This window comes from Lissotriton vulgaris, chromosome 2_1 (genome assembly GCF_964263255.1).
Source record: "Lissotriton vulgaris chromosome 2_1, aLisVul1.2, whole genome shotgun sequence".
Taxonomy (NCBI): Eukaryota; Metazoa; Chordata; class Amphibia; order Caudata; family Salamandridae; genus Lissotriton; species Lissotriton vulgaris.
The window spans coordinates 1,059,938,162-1,059,959,682 of record NC_141687.1 but is presented as its reverse complement, the minus strand read 5'-3'; the positions used below and the strand labels follow the sequence as shown (position 1 = coordinate 1,059,959,682).

Below are 21,521 nucleotides of genomic sequence, written 5' to 3'. Positions count from 1 at the left end.
CAGTGCTGAGGGAAAGAGGTGCCCAGAAGAGAAGGAATGCTGTGGGCTTGAACCCCCCAGGAGGTGAGGAGCGTGCCCCTGGGGCTGGCTGTGGAACTGTTCGCCTCTCCCCTCCATGAGGTGCGCCTGTCAGACGCTGTTTGGGGAGGTTGATGCCCCCAGGAAGTTGTGGCCCCACTGGAGGCAGTGGGCTGGGAGGATTGCGCCCTGCTGAAGGAACTGTGCCCTTTGTGTCTCAGGACCCTTGAAGTTGAGAAGCCCTGAGCGCTAGAAGATCGCAAAGCGCCCCCTGCCAGTGATAGCGCTGTGCCTGCTGTGTGGCCTGAGGAAGTTTTTGACTGGACAGCACTGAGGGAGCTTACCCCTCGTGTGGCGCGCTTTCAGATGAATAAATACTTAAATAAAGGGAGCCTACCCCTTATCGTGGCCTGACGCTGAGGGAGCTTACCCCTCGTTGTGGCACGCGTTCTGCGTGAGGAGAAACTGATCAGAAGGGAGCCTACCCCTTATTGCTGTCCCGTGCAGTTGCGCATGGCCCGTGAGGTAAATAATTAATTAAAAGGGAGCCTACCCCTTATCTCGGCCGCAGATCACCGCCGCGGCCCGGTGCCAGCTTGGAGGGACCCGTGCTGTGTTTGTCGTCGTCACGGCGACCCCCGGTGCCAGGAGGGGGCCGCCGATGAGGAAGTGAGGGCCGCGATAGGCCCTGAAGCCAGCGCGTCCAGCATCACGTGGCTGGGGCGCCGGTGACGTCATCGCCGCGCCCCCAGCCACGCCGCGCAGGGATTGGCTGCCGTCCGGGCAGCCTGGAGTGAGCCGGAGGAAGAAGCTCCGGCCCGGGAGACGGAGAAAGACCGGAGCGGGAGCCTACCCCGCCGGTCTGCAGCCGAGGGTTGAAGTGGCGGAGGAGGTGGGGCCGGGGCACACTGTCGGTGCCAGCCCCGCCGCCACAAGGGAAGCGCCGCCACCAGACCGGGAAGGGCTCGGAGGAACCAGGGAGCCCCTCCCTTCCAGCACCATCGCCGGAGGGCCCCAAAAGAAGTCTGGGCCCTCCCCACACCGGAAACCCACTCAAGGGCTCCTGTGTGAGCTGAAGATGTCAGGTAAAGCCCGATGGGGAGGGCGGTGAGCGGCACAGTAGCGGGAACTCCTAGGAGCGAGGTGGAGTTCCTGGAGCCGCCCCTCTCCTCTGGGGAACACTGCGAAAGGGCCCCGTTGGCCCTACTTAGCCAGAGGAAACGCCGGAACTGGGCAAGAACAGGGACAAAGCCCTTTTAGTGACGGCCTGGCCATAAAAGTTAACCCCTGGTTGGTTCCTGACAGGCGGAGATCGGGGTTATGCCTGATGAAATGCTTGATTCCTGGAGAAATAATGGGATCTGAAGAAGTGTTTTGCTTCCTGTCTATTCCCGCCTGTTAAAAGTTGCATTACTGCCTAATGAACTGTGGCCTCCTCTTTAATGAAATGTTCCTGCCCAGTGGCATACTCATCCTGGCCTTAATGGAATGTTTGCTTATCCGTTGAAATGGTTATTACCTCATGAAATGGTAGGCCTGATTACTCAGGGTAATGCACAGCTTGTTCCTGAGTGAGGAAAGGTTAACTTACTGCCTACACTCTTACAGTGATTCTTTAATGGTTGCTTCCCATGAAATGTTTTACTCCTATCTACTGGAAGGGGGGGCTTTACCTTACTGAGATGGTGGTCCTTATCTACTGAGTGGGTTACTTCTATTTAATGAAACGTTTATTTTAGCCTGACCAGCAATGTAATGGTTTAACCCCATTTAATGACCGGCTGATTCCTACAGCTAGGAAATATTGATGGCTAAGTAATGCTGCGTTTGTTCTCCTAATGAGATGTCACCTGAATGCTAAGGGATTAGGACGGCACGAGGTTACATGATTTTCACTAAAGTGTTAAGGCCTGCCTAAAGGAAGCTGTTTACTCACGCCCTACAGTTATCTGAGGTTACTGTTTTATGCTAATGGTGTCCTGCCCGGTGCTGGCCTGACGTGTATTCCAGGCCTCTGTTCATGCCCCTTGTTAATGAGCCTGCCGTACTGATTTCTTACAGGTGCTCCGGTCTAGTATGTGCTGTGATGCTCTGTTGTTCTTCCCTTACAGGGGTGGGGTTTGGCGTTATAACGCATGAGGTGTATTTATGCGTAATGTTGGATATTGCAATTACAGCCTACCCCCGAGGATGAGAGCCTGAGTTGGCCCCGCCAGATTGGCCCCAGGTCTAGTGTTTAGTTAACCATCCTTTTTCCTTTCAGCTATGGACTATGGACTCAACCCTTTTGTCCCATGTAAATAATTCCCCCTGATGTACTTGGCTCTGGTGCCAGTTGGCGCCTTGTTGTGACTACCACTATTTTGTTCCTTTTTACCTTGCAGGTTGGAGACATCACTAAACTTAATCTTTTTCCAACCAAAGGTGGTGTCGTGACTCTTTTGTGGTGTGATTGGTGTGTCTGTGGGAAGTTTGGCCTGCCCGCTTGATGCAATGCTACCCCTTTCGAGATTTGGGTAACCCCCATATCTTACATTGGTGGCAGCGGAAAACAGGGAATAGCTTTTGCATATAGTGTGTACCTCTTGTTTTCATACAGTAAAGGTAACCTTTTCTTCTAGTCCGGTGTCATTGCACGAACGGAAGCGACCCCCCGATCAGGTAAGTGGTACCTGAATAATTAGGGAGAGAGGAGCCCTTGAACTAGAGAATAAGTTGTACACCGTGTAATTCGGCCATTCCATAATATTATTGTACCTCTAGTGAATAGTGAGAGAAACTTCCCAACATAGAGAGAGAGCTGAAGGTATTCATAGGAAAGTGATCGTTGTTGTGAGGCGGCGTTAAAGAGAGCACCAGGGGGGACACTGGTGTTTATACCCACAAGATTGTGGCTTGTAAGGAAATAGAGAGAGTACCAGGGGGGATACTGGTATTTATACCCACAAGATTGTGGCTTGAGCGAGCACTGGTTGCGGCCAGTGTGTAATGGTATATAATCAGAACTGCCCCAGGGTAGATTAGTCTGGGCCCATGTGGTCGCGAGACTATATTGTGTGAGTGTGGTGTAGGGCATGGACGTCCTTAGTAATCAGTGAGTATTCCTAGTAATCCCTATAGATTTAGTGGTGTTTCTGATGATATGAGCTTGTATATTGCTAATTCCCCATCCTCAGGAAGGTACCCAGGTGACTGGATAGATGGGTCCTGAGGAGGGAGGTGGTTCTGTTTCGGCTGGGTTGGTGGTGCTCTGATGAGCTGATTCTATCTGGTCCGAAAATCCGGTTGTTACATCTGGCGTCACAAATTGTTTATGAAGCCTGTGTGCGCTGTATTGTTTTTATCTTGTTGGTTTGCACTCGGCACGAAATTGACCTATGGGCTTGAACAGTTGCACTGTAAGGAGATTGCAGTACATCATGGCATTTGACTTATGCAGGGTGGAAGAAATGCTTTTCATCTTGGTGTTTGAACTGACAGGCTTGAAGGGTGACAGTACGTGAGGGAGCCAATTACATCTTGGTGTTGATGCAGTTGTACATATGTGTGTGAAAAATGCTTGTAAATTGCCCATTAAATGGCTTGATGCATTTGCTTATGCTGTGAAATGTGAAATGTATTCAGTGTAATATGACTTATTGAGCTCCTTGTAAATAGCTCCTTGTAAATAGGGCTTGTGAAGAGCATGTTCTCATTTTGACTTGCTGAGTTCCTTGTGAATTGCGCCTTGTAAATATGGCTTATGAATTGCATGTCATCAATATGACTTGCAGAGTTTCTTATGAATAGTGCCTTGTAAATATGGCTTGTGAATAGCGCCATGTGAATATGGCTTGTACATAGCATGTTATCATTACATTAGGCAGGAGAGAGCTGGATCTCTTTCAAATGCTTGCAGAAAATGTTTTGAAGATGTGCGCACGTGTTATATGAAAACGTGGAGAGATAAGTTCTTGAATTTCCCATGTATCTGCAGACATTGGGGAATGATTGTGTTTGAGCTGCCAAAGGGTTAATATCTTAGATTGAGACTGCAGTATTTATTTTAACATGCTTTTTAACATGCATTGTTACGTGAGCTGACGCTAAAAGTCAGTGACTGTTTGGATTAATGATGGTTTGATTTGACTTTTTAATTAGTTGCAGGGTTCGCCTATGTGCTTTGACAGCTAGCTGGCGGCATGGTAACATCTTGCACGGAGGAAAAAAAAGCAGTGTTCATTTAACATTCTGTTTGAAATGTGTCCACAAGTTTGTGTGGGTTTGCCTTTGAACACATGATTTAATGTGTCTGACTCGGAGGTCGGAACGTTGAAAATCAACCAGTCGGATTGAGAAAAGGGTTTTCAGCTCAGCGTGGATGCTGCAAAGGGAGATATATCTCAGTGTTTTAGAATTAGTGTTTACCGGATAAAAAAAGATAAAACAGATCCATCATAGAATGTGCTTTAATTAGTGAAATGCAACCGTGTGCTTTTAAAAGAAAATGCTCTGTAGTGTATTTTGCACATCTAGAAAATATAAATTATTATTTTCCTAATGCAAGCTGACCCTTTTGTTTAAAGTTCAAATTCACATGTTTCTGTATTTTGCGCTGATATGCAGCAGACCAGCGTGAAAGTGAACTCACTCAGTTAAAAAAAAAAAAGAGGCTATCTGAAAAAATAAATCCGGCCCTTTTAATAAGTAGAACAGAAAGGCTTGTGCACCAAATTATGAATTCTTGGTTATGCAGTGCAAAATTCCCCTTGTTTAAATTGATGGTGTTTCAAATGTTATTTTAAGAAATGTGTCGTGATTTCCTATGTTGCTGCATGAAATGTTGTTTTAATATTTTCCTTTTCAGCACGTAGCAGTACATTATGATATATAGTTTGTTTTAGATTCTACAGAATTATTCTAGGTTACAAAAAATGTATTTATTAATTCCTGTTTTTAGGATGCTTTTTACCATGTCTAAATTTCCTTAAATTAGTTAGAACTAATGGTGCATTGTTTCTAGCATGGGAACGAGTATGTTTTAAGTTAGAAAGAATTTGCTTTGACCTTGACTGATATGAGCCAGGCTCCCATGAGTGTTTTGAAAGGAGAGGCTTTTTTTTGGAGCGTCCCTCTGAAGCAGACTTGCGTGTCCTTGTTTTTTTATTTTTTGGCAAATATTCAGCAATTCTCAGCACTCAAGAGTTTTGAAAGGGTGGAGGCCCCGTGGGTGACTTATGAGAGCAGAGACACCCAGTTTGTTATTCTTGGCTATGATTCAGTTCTTTCCGCAGAGAAAGGTTTATATAAGGGGGGGTCAAGTTGCTCTTCCTTACAGCCGGCCCAGAAAGCTTCATTGACTTCAGATAAAGGACACAGAATAATTGGCAAACGCTTGGCCCTTGGAGTAAGATAAATACAGTAGGCACAGAAAGCTTCCCTGACTAGAGATATGGGATGCTTGAACAGAATAATTGGCAGGAGCTTTGCTCCTGCAATGAGATCAGCATTTGGCAGTGATTCAATATTACATCGCAAGGTAGCCCGGCTCCTGCTTGTTATGGTTGGAGCTGATTCAAAACTCTGAGCGCGGACATCTTTCTGGAGGGAGGGGCTGTTTCTCAAAGGAGTCAGGAGTAGCTAGGCCCAGCCCTTCTGGCTGTGTATGACAAAATTAGATTTTGCCCAAACAAATTTAAGGAATATGGTATAGGTAGAATGTTTAAATCATTCCTTGGATTTAGAAGAGTTTTTTTCATGAATTAGGAGGTTTCTTACGAAAATAAAAAGCACTTGGGGTGCTTTTTGAATGGAAAATGTGTTTTTGCAAGATTGATGATGCGTGTTTCTCGTTTCAGATGGCTGACGTGTGGGGGCCCTGTATGAGTGTGATTTTCTTATTTTGGAGTGATGTGTTTTTCTTATTTTCTGAGTGAGTGCCCCCACCCCCAAAAAAAAACCTGAGCCTGGACCCAGACCAGAAGCGGACGTACCAGGACCAGAGTGGAGGATGTGCTTCCTTGGCACAGGATACAGATGAACATGGAAGATCGTGGCCTATACGAATGAACTGGTTTCCTAAGGAGAAACCAACTACAGAAGAGAACTTTTTATAGTGACTGAACTTTTCAATTTACATTACAATCTGCAGTTGGCTGCCTCAGCAGTCAGGTTAAAATTCTGGATTCCACTGAAGAAAAAAAAAAAATTCTTGACAAAGCCAATAGTTCTATTTTTGAAAAACAATTTCATTGAACTTTTGAATGATGTTTCTTTACGAAAGGAGTTTGAAATGTAATTCCTTGGCCTGCATTCTTGAATCTTGCATTTTTTTCCCCTGTTTCTATTTCAGATGGACATTATGCCACTTTTGCAGTTACCATACACAGGCCCCACTTGAAAAAAAATTCTCAGTCCTGTTCATGGTTTTGATTTTCCAGTTTAAAAGATGCAGTGCCACATTAATGCAATGATGCAAATGATATTATTTGAATGTCATAGGGTGATTAGTGAGCTGCTTTAATAATCTGATGCCCTGTGATACATGATATTTTGATTTTAGTATGCTATGCTATTTCATTATTGATATAGATTGACTTTACACTTGTTTATCTTTCACCTATTTCATAGTTTTCCTGTTTTCTCTAAAACAGTCTTGCCACTGAAAAGAAAGCAGTGTTTTAAATGATGGTGCGCACATGTGTTCCACAGATTGATACAGAGGGATTAGGTGCAAACTGTTTTCTGAGTTAGATGACTTATGACCTTTGCCTATTGACTTTGGCATGGTCTACTATTACTCAATTTCCCAAGTTTAAGTCTATGATCTTTTAGAAGAATATATACACCACACTTAGATAACTTTCTTTCGTTTATTGCTTGATATGCATAGTGCTACACCAGCTATTTTGTAGGAATGGGGTTGTCCTTGTTTTCCTGTTATTACACTTTCACTTTGATCCATCAACTCTTATTTAGAACAGTGGGATTAGTTCCAAGGGTGGTCACCCTAGACTTTAAGTTGTCCTGTGAGGTGTGTCTTTTAGTCAGTTTATGTCCTACATCTATTAGTAATAGTTGCCCAGACCTTGAGGACCCTTTGTCATGTTTATTTGTCAGATTTTTCCAAATCCTTTCTTAAGTTGACCGAAGTAGGTAGGCCTCATTTAGGCCCTTTTTTGTTTTTATTTCACAAACATGTCCCTACATCAATAGATTTCATGAATTATCACTAGAAGTTGAGGCACATTTAGTTCAAGGGTGCTTTGGTTAGTTTCTGTTGTTATCAGATCAATCTTAGTTACATTTCAACATTCAGGTCAAGGGTGCTTTGATTTGTTTTCAATTGGTTGTTAGATTTACATTCCATACATCAAGTTTTAGGTGGTATTTCCTTAAGTTGTCATTTATTTTAGGGAGTCTTTTGGTTTTTGATTTTGTTGATAGATTATGTTGATGTTTGTTTATTTGTTTGTTGTTGTTTACGGATGTTAGCAAGTTAAATTCAAGGGTGGAATGTAGTGACCGTATTTTTGGCTCTATTTCTGAGTGATGGTGACTTTAAGCTTGCTACCATCCTGGATCTTTATTCTTGGCTTGTGTTGGTCCTTTTCAGGCCTTTTTCCACACCTAGAAGCATAAACTAGAGGATAACTGCTTTATATGATGATAGATCCCTTATTCTTGACTCTAATCCATCTATTGCCTATTGGCTTTGACATAATTATGTGTCCTTTCATCATCCTACCTATAGTAGAGGGTGGATCCTGTAGTCCTGACTTTATATTACATATTGGTATGGTTTGTGTATGTACTCTGACAGAGCTAAGTGTTATTTCATCCTTCTCAGGCCTACAAGGCCCAGAACTAGAGAGACTCCATTTTGCTTTCTGTCCCTGCAGACTGAGATGCTTGCAGGGTAAAGGTGATGTTTTAGTTATGAGGTGTTGTTCGCCCTTTGCAAACCGGAGAGAACCGGCCAGAGCTGAATCTAATCAAGAAGTGTCCCTGGGCTCAGGTCTCTAGACGAAACAAGCAGCTGATCACTGTGAGGGCGTCTGGAGCAGGGAGCCTGGTGCATGGACCTGGTGGGAGGAGGCTACTGGCTGGAACTTTCCACTAGAGGAGAGCATTCCATATTAGCGAAGTGCAGGAGAGGAGGAGTGTCAGTCGGTTCTTGGAGAGAGAGAAGTAAGATGTTTTTTTGGAGCTGAAGAGAACAGTTCAGTTCAATTGGTGTTCTGGAATGGAGAGAGAAGGCAGATAATTGCTGAAGCTGGAGAGAGCAGTCAGATGAACGAAGTTGGAACTGTCAGCTGGAGCTGCCAGTTTATCAGGATGCATTAAAGCAGTTACCAGTCAGATGGAGGAAGTTGAAGCTCCAGCTGGAGCAGTTGAGCCAGAGGAGTGAAGCTGTGGTGACGGAGGGAGAGAGAGAGCCCTGATTCCACCAGAGAGAGAGAGAAACATTCCTCCTAATAGGGTGAGGTATTCTAAACTAGTTTGCTTTACACTTACACCTTAATCTTGTCTTTTATTTCCTAGGCTAGAGCCCCCTATTGTATTGCTAATCCTTTTTCTTTCAGCGGTGTGCAGTATAATCCATTCCCTTTTTAGCTATTTATAGTCAATTACATGTGGATATAGTAATAAAGCTTTACAGAGACCCCGCAGATCTGTGTATGTGTCTATTCCCATTTTCCTTTGCAGGCTATATGTTATAGTATAGTGTTATATTGTTAATGTTACTGTAATAAAGGAACGCCAGTCCTTAGTGAACCAGTGTGCATGTGTTGTTCTTATGTTCTAACCAGATGCTGTATGGTAACTGATGGATCAAAAGGAAGGAGGAGCGCTTAAATCAGGGAATAACTTTTGCATATAGTGTGTACCTCTTGTTTTTATACAGTAAAGGTAACCTTTTCTTCTAGTCAGGTGTCATTGCACGAACGGAAGCGATCCCCGATCAGGTAAGTGGTACCTGAATAATTAGGGAGAGAAGAGACCTTGAACTAGAGAATAAGTTGTACACCGTGTAATTCGGCCATTCCATAATATTATTGTACCTCTAGTGAATAGTGAGAGAAACTTCCCAACATAGAGAGAGAGAGCTGAAGGTATTCATAGGAAAGTGATCGTTGTTGTGAGGCGGCGTTAAAGAGAGCACCAGGGGGGACACTGGTGTGTATACCCACAGGATTGTGGCTTGTGATGTAAGTAAGAGAGCACCAGGGGGGATACTGGTGTTTATACCCACAAGATTGTGGCTTGTAAGGAAATAGAGAGAGTACCAGGGGGGATACTGGTATTTATACCCACAAGATTGTGGCTTGAGCGAGCACTGGTTGCGGCCAGTGTGTAATGGTATATAATCAGAACTGCCCCAGGGTAGATTAGTCTAGGCCCATGTGGTCGCAAGACTATATTGTGTGAGTGTGGTGTAGGGCATGGACGTCCTTAGTAATCAGTGAGTATTCCTAGTAATCCCTACAGATTTAGTGGTGTTTCTGATGATATGAGCTTGTATATTGCTAATTCCCCACCCTCAGGTAGGTACCCAGGTGCCTGGATAGATGGGTCCTGAGGAGGGAGGTGGTTGCGTTTCGTCTGGGTTGGTGGTGCTCTGATGAGCTGATTCTATCTGGTCCGAAAATCCGGTCGTTACACAGGGCATACCTTACTCTTTGGGCCATCCATTTCGCATCATCTTCAAGTTCAAGGGGAAGCTCCTGCAGCTGCGTTCATTAGATATACAGCATTCGAGGCACTGGGCCTGGAGAAGACGGACCCAACGACAAGACCGGCAGACTCCCAACACCAACCCCGGCGACGCAGAAGGGAAGTTGCTATTAGGTAAAGGCTCTTCCTCTTCCTAGTGCAACCTCAAGTATTGCATCAAGCATACTTCTTCTAGGACCAGACTCGTGGCTATGGGGAAAATTAGTGATCACTAATGTCTGAGAGGCTGTGAACAGTCTAGGACGCCACAGCACATCTTCTAGAACTGCACACAAATGCAGTCATTCTGGACCAAAGCAGGGCACAGGATCTGGCTGATAACTGGGAAGACCCTGGCTCTCAACCCTTCCCTGGTGATATTGGGAATATGGGAGGAGCAGATATTCAAACACATGTTATTACTCTGTTATGTGACACTAATAGTAGTATACTCTGTCCCTGGTGGCCCACAGTAATTTGATAAGATATGGGCTCTGTGGAAAGAGTTCAGGACAATGGCTGAAGTCCTTACCAAAAAAAAAAGCTATTGTGGAAACTGACAGGCATAATAATTTAGCCAGTTGGAACGAAATAAGGGACATGATGTTGTAGGGTGCAGGAGAGGTGAGGAAGGGGGGGGTTAAGGTGGGGTATGTGTTACTGGATTCTTGTTTTAAATGCCCTGGGATGCTCCTGTGCCTGTCTTATACATCTACAATGCAATGAATGCTTACTCCACGAGCTCGAAAAGTAGAAGTAATTTTGTTCACAGTCAGTTTTGTAATGTTAATGAAAATTCAATAGAAGTATAAAAAAATAACAAGAAGCATTTTTTGTTCCACAATGTAAATACCAAGCTACAGTAAATTGAATGTAAAAGCAGAACTAAAGAGACTGCTTAAAAGTTGGTTGGATGATGTGGATACTGGGAGCAAATACAATTCAGCACACAGTTCTCTTGCATCCATGTCTCCTCTTGTAAACAGCTCATTCTTTTACTGAAGCATTTTAATGTATAAGGCAAGTCAAAAAAGATAGATATCTAATTTTCTTTTACCACTTTAGTTTCTGCATCGCTCAATAGCACAAAATGGCACTGTCCTGTTTTAACTGTCAATGTCAGGTTTCCTGCATTTGTGTTAATATTCGCTGGCCCTTATGTACAACAGATGGGCACTAGTTTTATCATGTTGGTGCTTGTTGAATCTAGGCTAAATCAATGGGGATATCCATCTTAAAGAGGTGACTGTATCTCGTTGGAAATTTGGTTTCAAATGCCACTTAAGGAACCGGATGTGTGGTGTGTGACACCACCTGCCCGAAGGCTCCAAGCATTTGAACCCTCTCCAATGCGTGTTTTCCTTGAGGTGGTAGTGTGCAAGTTTGTTTCAGTATAATGCCTGACAGAAAGAGAAAAACATACCAGCTTGTTCAGGACAGTATCTTATTAGAAGAGGTGGTAGGAGAGTAGGGTCTGCTTCCTATAGTCACCCCCACTTTTTGCTGTGATTTTCTGGTTTTTAGACTTTAGTGTGGCTGTGGGCCTGCCAATCAGACCCACGGCCCAGCTGTTCTCTCTCTAAATTGATACCATGTACTTTAGGTACATACCAGATTGGTTACTGAGTCACCTTTGTGAGTCCCAGTATAGTGTACCATAGGTACCCAGGGCATAGGGGCACCCAAGGCCTACCAGGGGCTGCAGCATGTATTATGCCACCCCTGGCTGGCCCACCAAACTGAAACCACAGGTCTGTTCATACAGCCTGGGTAAGGTGGTGTAATCACCCCTTACTTGGATATAGTATACCTACATCTATATATACATATAGACAGATATACACCTATAAGTCACTCCTATGGCAGGCCTTAACAACCCTGTAGGCAGAGTGCTTGGTTTTATGTGAGAGGGTGCCCTAGCATGAGCTGAGCCCCTCTGCAGCTTTCAGAACCATCTCCTTATAGCTGTTCTATGATATAGCCATACCATATACTCTTAAGTGCATTATAATCATCGCAGTTAGTGCTAACTTTGGTTTGGCTTTATCAAAACATGCTGTGTAAGGTGTCAAACACTTTGGAATACTACTTTCCCCCCCCCCCCCTCTCCCGCCAGTCCTGGCGGCGAGGGTAGCATTCCACCCTTCTAGAGGGAGCAGACATGTAGTTACTGGTTTACCCGGCTAAAGTTAAACAGAGCCTCAGCATCACAAAATGGATGCTGCTGCCACAGACACAAGTCTGACCTCCTGCTGCTGGACGAAACTCCGGCAGGGGAGGCCTGGACAATAGGTTACCTGTCCAGGGAGGTGCCAGCACCTCCCCAGACAGGGTTTTGTGTATTGGGGCAGGGAGGGCTGCATCAGCAGATGCTTTTCCAGACACTGCCTGGGGCACACAAGGTGCTCCATGCATAGCCCGGTTCAAACCAGCTGCTGGGGCACTCAGCCCCAGCTCTGGTGCGAAACTGGACAAGGGGAAAGGGGTGTAACCACCCCCTTCCCAGGTCCACCCATAGGAGGGACCTTAAAGATAGTCCAACCCCTAAACTTAGTATAAGTATAGGACCCCAGTCCCTAGGACTTCAGATAACCCTGGACGAATCTTTGCAAGACATATCCTGGACCTTCAACATTCCATTTCGACTGGAAGACGGAAGAAATCTCCCTTGTGGTCAAGGAGTGACCACCCTGTTCAAGCAGGCACCAACAGCAACTTTGCTGGTCTGCATTTTCGAGCCTCCCGCTGGATCCTGAAGAATCTGTGACACAGGACACGGACTTTCAGACATCTCTGACTCCGACCCACAGCAAAGGGGAGACCCGTGGCGGACACAAGAGACGTGGGACCGGAACACCTGGACATCCTGCATTTTGCAAGCTGCACTCCTTTTTCGACGAATCTTAAAGTTGTGCATTGGGGTGCTTGAAGCCCCAGACCCAAGCACCATTTGCACCGAAGCTCAGGCCTCCACACTCCACGAGTGTCCCGTGGGACCCGCTCCTGCATTTCAGCTCGACGTGTCTTCCCGGTTCCTTGCCCGTTGGCTAGGGAGCCCCCTGAGGACACCATTTTGATTCTGACTCACTTTCCAGGTTGCTCCAGGCTTAATCCATTTTCCCTACAAAGGAGAAGTTACCCAGACCTTGCTGGTCTGCTCCGAAGCCAATCTCGACATCCTGCGTGGGTTGCGTTTGCCAAAGCTTTTGGGTCCAATCCGGATACCGACACCGCAGTCAACTAGATCCTTCGTGGGACAGCTCGAATTCAGCCCCTGATTGTCGTTGACGCCTCCAGGTCCTCGTGGCTGAAGAGACAAACTTCACTCCTTCACCTGGAATCACCAGACATCGCCTGCTTCCTTCCTGGTCACTGGCTAGTGACCCAGACTCTGTCCCTTTTGCTTTCAGGCTCTTCAGATCTTCGATCCACCCTAGGATCCACCCGGACACTTTTCCTCTGGTCGCCTGCAGCACTTCTTTGCAGCTCTCCATTGAAAACGACGACGAAACCCGACACAAAAAGACACCTATGCACCCGGCTTCCCTGGGTGAGGTAACAAGAGTACTCCAGTGCTGCCGTGGGTCTTGACTCTCGAAGTGTCCTAGTTTAAAAGGGTTTCATCGTAGTCCACCCGGAAGTGTCCTTAAATTGTATATTTGTAACTTTTACGTTTCCCATAGAAAGTCAATGGTAACCCGCGTCTGTGTTTAGACATTGCACGCGTCTCCCGTGGGCCTCCTACTTCCTAACCTTTGGTTGTTTAGAGGAGTTCCAGCGATTCCACAGGCCCCAGGCCTGCTTTCTAATTCTCTTGTGGTTCTTATACCACTATTTTAGTATATGGTTTGTGAGGCCTCTAGGGCACAACTCATACTGTGCAACTTATTGTATATTAACTCAGTGACTTGTATTGTATTTTTACCTCTGACCTCCTAAAGAGTGCAGAGGGGTTGTGTTTAGAATAAATACATATATATTTGATATATACCTTGTGTGGTGTCCTTTCATTTAGTACTCAAGGGATTATATTTGGTAAAACAACTTGCTTAATTCGCCTACTGAAGTCTTAGCCGGATGACTGCTGGTTCATGCTACCACTAGGATAGCTTTCTATAAGGTTGACTTTACGACCACCATCAATAAGGGTCGATTAGACTGGTGCAAGGTACCCACTAGAACTAGAGAAAACAAGCAAGTACCAACCACACTTTTTTCAATCCTTCTACTGAAGGAAAAACAAACCAATATTACTCTTGGGTCTGTTGGGTGTTTCTTACCCTTTTAATTTCTATTTTTTAGTTTTCAAGCAAAGATTTTTATGTGTAAAAAGGAACAAAACATTTTAACATTTATACATAAATACAAAACATTCACATATATATACAAACTGTACAATATTTACTTATTTCGATTAATGTACACAGATCCTTGTCTAAATTTGACAAAGTGACGCTCTGTATCAATCTTAATTCAATACATATAAATGTGGACAATCAAAGTATATTCAAATAATATAGTAATACAGTAGAAGGATTGAAAAAAGTGTGGTTGGTACTTGCTTGCTTTTTCCTAGATATATATGGTCCAACCAACCACATGTCCCAGGGCCTGACTGCACTCATTGTATCAACACTAGAACTAGAGGACATCATATGCCACGCTAACTTCTCACAGAGGTGGTCCAGTTGCTGTTTCTCTAGACAAGTGCCAGCCGCAGTCACTTTGCTTCAACCTAGCTCATAGGCTGGAATTTGAAAAGGAGGATGATATGGGGGCATAAGGGCTAGAATAGTCATGCATAGAAGACACTGTAGCATTTGAGGCTAAACAAAAGTATTCCCCAGGATAATGCAAACGAAGGACTTTGTAATCTTACTGAAATAGATCTAAAAGGAATAAGCATATGTCAGCATTTCTAGCCCCCTACAAAACCCAGGTATATCAAATATATTACACACATATGCAATATTATCTTGTAGAAAAAAAGATTTAATTCAAAAACAGTAACTTCACAAAATATAAACTCATTACTTAAGCAGCCATACAAATTAATTCTACCTGAGATCCAGTAGACGGGAATGTTATGCCATCGTCTTTCATTGATTTGATGGTGGCAGATATCAAACTAAACTGAGGATCCTTTTGAAATTCTTCAGACCACTCCACCATTAATGTTTTTAATTTTTCACATACCTTTGGGTGAGCCTACAATTAAATATTGAACAAATACTTAGAATATATGCATCAAGCAATATGAAATGCACTTCAAATACCCATAAACAAGAACAGAATATAGTACTCAAAGACCGATTACTTGCTCACTATCTAACATTTTCAATTTTACGTTTTAAATAATATTTACGTTTTAAATAAAATGTAAAAATAATTTACTCGCATGTGGTAGAATCCTTGGCACTCTGTGCCCTTTGACTCATAATTCACAATTGTAAACTGTAATTAGTTGTGAATTGAGAGGTTGGATGAAGTACATAATGCAGTAAACGCTACATAGAATAGTTTGTTGTCATTAAGTCTACGGAGCTGACCGGTTTTAAATTTACCACAATTTTGGGCACAGATCAAGAAAGAGAAACTAAATAAAATCTTCCGTAATTTTTCCCACATTAGGCTAAATGCCAAAAACAGCATAACTGTACAATAATCCAATATCATTGCTACATTTGTTTAGATGCATTAGATGTGGAGAAAGCAAAATCCTCAGCTTGCTCCCGGCTGTTTAAGGGTGATATGCTGGTTGGTTTCTCCAACTGTTTTTGATCATTTACTTTGATGATTTCTGATGCTGTTCCTCCCTCTCCAAACCATTCCCATTGCTCCTATGCAGCATTTTCAGGCAGGATCACAAGTCAGTCAGCCTCCTGCCACAGAATGGCAGCAATGCTGAACTACCACAAGGTGCTATGCCTTGTTTCTGTGGGGAAGGTGTCATGGTTCTGTGAGGAGACAAGACCAGCATGATGCCACAGAAGAATGAAAGAGAAAACTGCACTAAGACTGCAGTAAAGTTTAATTTCATCATGCTCAATCTGTGCACAAAAGTGAAAATAGTAAAATGGTACAGTATGCACACAGGAAGGGCAGCGCTCCAGATTACCACTGTTTTGGGAACTATTGTGCTAAAAAAAAAAACTTCAGATTGTGTTATCCAGAAGACTCTGGAGTGTGCACTCATCTCCTTGCTACATTTAAAAATGTTCTACTCAAAAGCAGGAGAAACAAATAAAGAAAGCCTTATATATGAGAATTTCTCTGAGCTGCTACCTTGAGAATTGCGGTTATGGCAATGCAATACATGGATAATGGCTTGTATTTAAATATGTTGCCTCTACAGTATTAGCTTCGACTGATATTTTTGGCAGCTTGATGACACAAAAATGAGTTTGGGGAGTTTAAAGAATCATTTTGAAGTAACATTTTGGCAGCTTTATATAATGAATTACCTTCAACTAACAACTCATTTGAAATCATAATACATTTTGCTATCATGCAGTGAATTAGTGTTTGCACCAATGGCATAGTTTAAAAACACCAGCTGTGACATTACATTTAAAAGCTGCAAAATCGCATCGGCAAACTAGTAAGTAAGTAGAGAGGGTACAGCCAGTGAGTAGCCGGTCATGCAGAAAGAGTCATGTGACTACTTCTACCCACCTCTAACTGCCTCTCAGTGACACCAGCCTGCTATGAAATTTCTCTATCCGCCAGTCCACTTCAGTTAGTTTGTATTTATTTATTTGATAGTGTTATAGAGCGCTAGGTAGATGCACAAGTTACTACTTGTGTAACAATATATCTGTAAGAGACATTAGTTAGTGATAGATTCTTTACCTTAGAATATCCCCAGGTGTCAGACTGGATCCGAAAAGTTTTTCGTCAGCAGTACCCCTGCGCGTCGGTAGGGGGCGTTGTGCGGCTCCGCGTCCGTCGCTGGCGTCGTAAGCGCCGAGATGACGTCACAGAGACTACTTAGGCGCCACCCATGCGCGCTAACGTTAGTTCTATACACGACTTTCCACGTTAGGAACGCAGAGCCATGCAAAAAACTGACCACTGGTGCCATGAAAATAGCGCCCTGAAAGGGATGACCTTACCCTAGAAATCAGTTCGGAGAACGGGGAGGATGGGTGGGGCGGTAGGGAATCTATCAATAACTAATGTAGTAACTTGTGCATCTGAAGGAGACAAGTTAATGATAGATTCCCTACCTTTCAATAAATACCCCAGCAATACGAAACCCCGGTGGTGGGTCTGCGAACAAGATTACACCAGAAAGTCACAGAGAACAGAACGGTCAAAGAAGCAGTCTCTCCGGCCTGGACTGTCAAGGCAATAATGCTTAGTAAACGTGTGCAGCGAGGCCCACGTAGCTGGCTGATAAATGTCCTGCAAGGGAAAGCTACGTCCCAAGGCAGTAGTGGCTGCCGTTGCTCTGGTAGAATGGGCACGCAGCCCCACAGGAAGCTCCTTCTTAGCCAAAGAGTACCATGCTTTGATGCACAGAACGATCCACAGAGAGATGGTTCGTTTGCACATGGCCCAACCTTTTTTGGCGCCCACGTAGCCAACAAAGAGCTGGTCATCCACCCGGAACGGTTGTGTGTGCTTCAGATATAACGTTTTGGGTCCAGACGGTGGAGCCTCTCCTCCTCTTTTGAAGGATGTGGAGGCGGAAAGAAGGTGGGCAAAGTGATGATCTGCCCGATGTGGAAGAGCGTGACAACCTTTAGCAAGAAAGAAGGACAGGTCCTTAAAACCATCTTGTCTGGATGAACAGAAAGGAAAGGAGGGTTAGAAGAAAGAGCCTGCAGTTCACTCACTTGTCTGGCAGAGGTAATAGTTACCAGGAAAGCAGTCTTTAGAATGAGAAGACGTAAAGGACAGTATTGAAAGGGCTCAAAGGGAGTGCACATTAGATAGGTTAAGATAAGATTTAAGTCCCATTGAGGCATTATGAAAGGCACAGGAGGAAATGTGTGTGTAATGCCTTTCAGGAAACGGTTAACAACCGGAAACTTAAAGAGTGAAGGCTGATTTGGAAGCCTTAGAAATGTGGAGATGGCCGAAAGATAACCTTTGATAGTGCCTAGCGCATAGCCCTGCTAAGCCAAGGAAAGTAGAAACAGAAGTACCTCAGAAAGGGGAGCAGAAAGGGGATACACAGCCTCTGCTGTGCACCATGCCACAAATTTGTTCCACCTGCTGACATATACCGTCTTAGTGGAGGGATGTCTGGCTGCCAGAATGACATCCTAGACTTCGGGAGGAGAATCGAAAGCTGTCAACTGTCGCTGCTCAATCTCCACGCATGAAGGTGGAGGCTGGACAGGTTTGGGTGGAGGACCTTACCCTGCTGCTGCGACAGAAGAACCTCCCGAAAAGGCAGTCGGATCGGGGGATCGATCGCCATGCTGAGTAGCTCGGGATACCATATCTTTGTGCCGAATCCGTACTAACAAGGAGGACTTGGGCCCGGTCGCGCCAAACTGTCTTCAGCACTCTGGGCAAAAGTGGTATAGGCGGAAAGGCGTACAACAGACCGCAACTCCACTAGCGACAAAAAGCGTCGCCGAGTGACATTTTAATACAAATCAATTCCCACCCTCCACCCACTTGAAGACAAAGGTCAAGAAACAAATTTGGTTGAACCACCTGAAGTATAAAAGTTGAAGAAATAGATTTCCAGGCCAAATTAGATCGTACATAAACTAACAAGATTTGACAACCAAAAAACAAAAAAGGAAAAGAAGAGAAAGAAGAGAGAGATTCCCACATCAGCTTTCTCCTTCGGGAAATCCCCTTAACTATATTTCCCTTGGGCGCACAGCGGAATGGCTGGTTAGCATCGCAGCTCCGCCGGACAGCCGTAAGCAAAAAGGGATTACACCAACTAAATGCCCTGTAAATGACCATCGGAGCATAACAAATCGAATGGGAAGGTAGCGCGGGACCAACGCAACGCTTCTCCACTGACAGGATTGCCGATTTCACGAGATTGCAGCAAAATGCCTCTATCGGAGCCAACAAGCATTCAAGATGGCGACGTCCTAATGGAACACTGACACCTTCTAGGTCGTGGAACGGACAGTGGGTGCGCTAGCATATTCGTTATGTGCTGACCTGCTCGCCTCGCGCCCATAGCGGAGATCCCGGCACCACGTCACTCGCCAATGCATAGTTCTAACGCAAGACAGAGCGGAGCGAGGTGCCTAGAACAACCCTGGTATGCTATCGCAAAATGGCGGCGCCTGTATTATCGGAACTGCGAGAATCGCCAATAAACACCGACATTAGCTTTAAAGTCGGAATTTAGCGTGTGGAACACCATTTCTTAGCGCCCCTGTCACTGAGCCTGATGCAGGGTTTCTACTACGAAGCGGTGCGAATCCTGGTGACACCGAACCTGTAACGCAGCATGAAGCACTGGTGCGAAAGCGCGAACAAAACACACAGCGTTCAATGTCGCGCGCTAAGCGAAAAGTGTACCACTGATCTGCCGCTTTTCTGGGTCAATGCATCCTGGTTAACTCGGAGTAGATCATCACCTCGCAACAACGTAAAGAGCACTCGGCATATGCATTGCTGCAACGCAGAGGACTCACTTCAGGAATAACCATTGGGGTGAGCCACGGCGGAATACCGTCAGCGCCATTGGACAGGACTGCACAAAGTTGGCGCTCAAAACCTATCATCTACTGCAACTACGACAGGCGCGGTGCTTCTTCAACATACGCCCGATCGCGCTGAGACAGTTGGCTGACATAATACCATTGTAAAGACGGCGACAAGCACCCACAAGACCAAGGTCACGACCACAATCACCGGTCCGGTGTCAGCACTCTTAGCAGCAATGGTACGCCCGGACAGGCAGCAACCGAAGATAAATTTCGAAAACAAAAAGGCACCAAAAAACACTGAAGAAATGGCGAGCACTGCCACAGGGGCAGAACAAACACCAACCAACAATATGGAAAAGATACTACTAGCAATTCAATCGAATTTGCAGGACATCAATAGCAAGCTAGACAACCCGACGTGCCGCGTGGATAACATGGCGGCCAAGTTGGAGAAACATGGCGAGCGATTGGAAACAGCCGAGACGCGCATATCTGCAGTTGAGGACGAATCCCATATTACCACGAACAGATGTGCCAGCATGGAACGCGTATTGGATGTCATCAAAGCGAAAGCAGAGGAGTTAGAAGCGCGCTCCTAGGCGCAACAACGTACGCATCGCAGGTTTGCCAGAAACAACGAACACTGGTCGTATGGAATTGTACATGGAACAATTATGTAAAGAAATATTCGGAGCAGAGGCTCTGTCTCCTATATTTGTCGTGGAAAGAGCCCATCGCTCACTCGTGCCCCGACCACCAACAAGAGCCCCGCCGCGACCCATAGTCGCCAGAATATTGAATTATCGGGATCAGGATACTCTTCTGCGACTAGCACATGAAAAAGGCACAATCACTCATCAAGGGAACAACCTTGAGTTCTATCCGGACCACACCGTAGCCGTCCAACAAGCGCGGAAGGAATTCTCGGCTGTGATGACGAAGCTTCGGGATCTGCACATAACTTATTCCATGTTGTACCCGGCCAGACTGCGGGTGATGTGGGATGGAAAGGCGATCATACTGTCGAATCCGAAAGCTGCGCAAGAGTTCGTTAAAAAAGTGGCAAAGCAGAACAAAGAAACGGCGCACAGAGAGCAACAACAAGACTCTGAATGAACATGAGCTGCTGATCTAGCAAGGTTGATGCCCACACGGCAGTAAGGTCTTCTTATCTTTATTGCTTGAACAAGGTGCTGAGGCATAGTAACCTACCACTTTGGCGCCATTCTGACTATCTGCGCCCTGTACTACTGGCGGAGGAACGTTCTTATCTAAATACAACGTCCCTAACTTTTTTTCACGTACTCGCATGCCAGTTATGGACATGAGTGCGATATGACACAGCTGCGACTCACTCCCGAACTTTATGAGTGGATTTGACATGTTTGTGCTGCATAGCCGCAGACTATGCCTTATACGCTAATGACCGCAATGTGTCCCCAACATGAACTACATAATTACGACTGATACTATATTTGTTAGAATAGCACATGTTCACCATGTTCTAAGGACATAGCACATCAGAGCGCCCTTAGTTGTGATGAATAAGCTTTTACCTTGCAGTCTATGGTTGCTTCCATAGCATGGTCGACTCTGTTTGATTGTATTGCTTATATTGTCATTGGTGACTGTTAATGCTAATAGATTTTTGGGGTACATGATCTAAAGGTGGTTAACTATGAATATTAAGTGGGGCATAGTAAAGGTTTTGCGCAATGGGACAGTATTGGTATCTCTACAGTGGGAGATTTGTGGGAGAAAGACACTGATCGCGTTCACGCAGCTGCAGCAACAATATGGATTAGGCCCAAACTAAACGTATAGGTACATTCAAATCAGACACTCACTGTTGCAGGCGATACCACAGGCACCAAAGTACCAGACTCCTCACCACTGGAAGACAGGTTACTTACTGACTACATGCAGCAGAGGGCTACCTCACTCACTTACAAGAAATTGATCAATAATCTGAAGGACCCCACATTGGCGTTGCGAGAGAAATGGGTGGGAGACGTAGGTGATATTGATGACTCAGAGTGGAATGAGGCGCTAGCCTCCCCGAAAGAAGTGGGCATCTCGGCGAAATTTAAATTAGTGCAGCTCAAAATCCTACATCGCATTTATTACACACGGTGCATGCTACACAAGATTCACAGAGCGCTGACCCCC

The 21,521-nt window shown here is 44.9% G+C and overlaps 1 protein-coding gene across 2 annotated transcripts in view; it reads right to left on the bottom strand.

The window, feature by feature from the left end:
• Positions 1 to 21,521, bottom strand: part of LOC147731591 (signal transducing adapter molecule 2-like) — a 520,259-nt gene that overhangs the window by 344,255 nt on the left and 154,483 nt on the right. For both annotated transcript variants that reach the window (XM_086956701.1, XM_086956702.1), the window contains exon 5: positions 14,776 to 14,922. In XM_086956701.1, coding sequence (XP_086812827.1) covers positions 14,776 to 14,922 — 147 coding nt within the window. The remainder of the gene's footprint in view (positions 1 to 14,775; positions 14,923 to 21,521) is intronic.